General features: G+C 32.9%; 1 protein-coding gene and 1 long non-coding RNA gene across 2 annotated transcripts in view; one reads left to right on the top strand and one right to left on the bottom strand.

The window, feature by feature from the left end:
* Positions 1-2,762, bottom strand: part of LOC107568886 (chordin) — a 19,639-nt gene that overhangs the window by 8,457 nt on the left and 8,420 nt on the right. Inside the window, exon 11 of the mRNA XM_016254883.1 lies at positions 289-395. Within this exon, the coding sequence (XP_016110369.1) occupies positions 289-395 (107 nt within the window). The remainder of the gene's footprint in view (positions 1-288; positions 396-2,762) is intronic.
* LOC107568887 (uncharacterized) overlaps positions 2,446-2,762 on the top strand; it is a 2,312-nt gene continuing 1,995 nt past the window's right edge. Inside the window, exon 1 of the long non-coding RNA XR_001606824.1 lies at positions 2,446-2,521. This is a non-coding gene — a long non-coding RNA (uncharacterized lncRNA). The remainder of the gene's footprint in view (positions 2,522-2,762) is intronic.

Here is a 2,762-nt window from a genome sequence, read left to right as displayed (position 1 = left end):
GTGTGTGTGTGTGTGTGTGTGTGAGTGTGTGTGTGAGTGTGAATTTGAGTGTGAGAGAGTGAGTGTGTGTGTGTGAGAGAGTGAGTGTGTGTGTGTGAGAGTGTGTGTGTGTGTGTGTGTGTGTGAGTGTGAGTGTGTGTGTGTGTGTGTGTGTGTGTGTGTGAGTGTGTGTGTGTGTGTGTGTGTGTGTGTGTGTGTGTGAGTGTGTGAGTGTGTGAGTGTCAGAACGCTCAATTGACGGACCTGACGAAGTCATCGAGAAATGAGGGAATAGAACAGAGCCGTTACCTGGTAGTCGAGCGAGCCGTTGTGATGGAGAGTGAAGACGGCCGATCCGACGCCGCCGGTTTTCCCAGGAGTTAGAGCAGAACTGCTGGACATCACGCTTTGAAGAGCTGAAAGTGGAATAAACGTTACATAATCATTTTTCAAGCAAGTCAGATTGATCAAATATTGTCGAATAGATCAGACAGCAAAAAGTCTTGAACGTACTGTAACAAAAAAGTAACAACATTTTGATTATTTTGGTAAATGGAACCATGACTAACATTATATGTGAACTTGCATTATATTTAGTGCTGTCAAACGATTAATCGCATCCAAAATACAAGTTTTTGTTCACATAATATATGTATGTGTACTGTGTATATTTATTATGTATATATAAATACAAACACATACAGTATATATATTTAGAAAATATTTACATGCATTTATATTATATATGAATATATATAATATATAAACAATATTTTCTGAAATATATACATGCATGTGTTTGTATTTATATATACAGTACATAATAAATATACACAGAACATACACATATATTATGTAAACAAAATCTTTTATTTTGAATTTGATTAATCACGATTAATCGTTTGACAGAACTAATTATATTATATTATATTTTATATATATATATATATATTTCCTTGTATTTACATCATTTCCGAAAATGTATTGAAATAAAACAGTTTGATGTAAATATAGCAAAGTATTAAAAGTACAGTAGCAAAAATAATTTTTGTAGTTAGAAAGAGTGTGAAAAACAACATTTTGATTGTTTTGTTGCATAAAACTAACAGTGACTAACATTATAAGAAATAGTTTGATATAAATGTTTTTTACTTGTAGTTTTAAGAAAACTACAGAACATGAAAGAGACATACATTTACATAATTTCACATAGTCTTTTTTAGATAAAACCTACAATGTAAATTTAGTCAAGTAGATCAGATATCAAAAAGTCTTAAAGGTACAGTAACAAAAAAGTTAGAAAGATGGTGAAAAACGAACAGTGACTAACATTATGCGTGTCCTTAGATGTACATTTTCCTGAATACACTTAATTTTCCAGAAAGACTATTTAAATAGCTTGACATTATTTTTTTTATTTACTTGTAGTTTTTGTAGTTAGAAAGTTGGTTAAAAAAACTAAAGTTTTATTGTTTTGATACATGAAACCTTGACTTACATTGTAGTTTAACTTATATCTACATTTCCTTGAAATTACAGAATTCCCAGAATGACTTTTGAAATAAAACAGTTTGTTGCAAATAAGTGTTTATTTTTTGTTATTTGTAGTTAATAAGAGTGTGAAAAACAACATTTTGATTATTTTGTACAATAAAATTAATATTAACTAACATTATATGTTCATTTAAATGTAAATTCCCCTGAATTTACGTAATATCCCAGAATCACATTTGAATTAGCTTGATGTATTTTTGTAGTTAATTGTAGCTTTTGGTAAATAGAAAGATGGTAAAAAACTAAAGGTTTATTGATTTTTTGTGCATGAAACCTTGATTAACCTTGTATCTACATTTCCTTGAATTTACAAAATTCCCAGAATGACTTTTGAAATAAAACAGCTTGTTGTAAATACCTATTTTATTGTTAGTTGTACTTAGAAAGAGCGTGAAAAACAACATTTTGATTACTTTGTTGCATAAAACCTTGACTAACATTATTTGTTAACTTACTGTATATTTAAATTTACATAATTCCCGAGAATTACTTTATTTGAAATAAAACAGTTTGATGCAAAAAAGTTTTTAATTTAATTAAAATTGTAGTTTTGTAGTTTAATTGTAGTTATTTTATATCTTGTATTACATTTGAACTTATTTATAAAGAAATTATAAATAATGATAATATGACCTTTTCAAATAACTTTTATCAGGGAATTGGTGACAGAAAACCTCTTTAAGTAACTTGTATTTGTGCATGTGACAGAAAGGGTGAGAGAACCAGGGAAAACTAAACCGAATGGAGAGTTTTGCGTGTGATTAGAGGTCCAGAGGGACTCAAACAATCGCTGTCGCACCGCAGCCAGAGAAACACAATCAAACCCACATGAACTCATGCAGGGTCAAAGGTCACGGCTGGAGTGACGTCATCCCAGGAGACGAGGGAAATCAGCCGACGTGCAGGTAAATAGAGACTGTTTCGATGTAGAAGGAAGGAAAGGACGGCCGAGGAGTAAACAGAGCGAGAGCGGCGCAGGATCGTTTAGGTTTGAATTCTTCACACATAACGTCAAGCTGTTAACGGTGCATCTAGAATCAGACAGCAGAAGCAGCGCCAGCACTGTGTGTGTGTGTGTGTGTGTGTGTGTGTGTGTGAGAGTGAGTGTGTGTGTGAGTGTGTGTTGTGAGTGTGTGTGTGTGTGTGTGTGTGTGTGAGAGTGTGTGCGCATGTGTGTTTGTGAGTGTGTGTGTGCGCATGTGTGTGAGTGAGTGTGTGTGTGTGTGCGC

This window comes from Sinocyclocheilus grahami, unplaced genomic scaffold (assembly GCF_001515645.1).
Source record: "Sinocyclocheilus grahami isolate Dianchi unplaced genomic scaffold, SAMN03320097.WGS_v1.1 scaffold1289.1, whole genome shotgun sequence".
NCBI lineage: Eukaryota > Metazoa > Chordata > Actinopteri > Cypriniformes > Cyprinidae > Sinocyclocheilus > Sinocyclocheilus grahami.
This window is presented reverse-complemented; position numbering and strand designations above follow the sequence as displayed.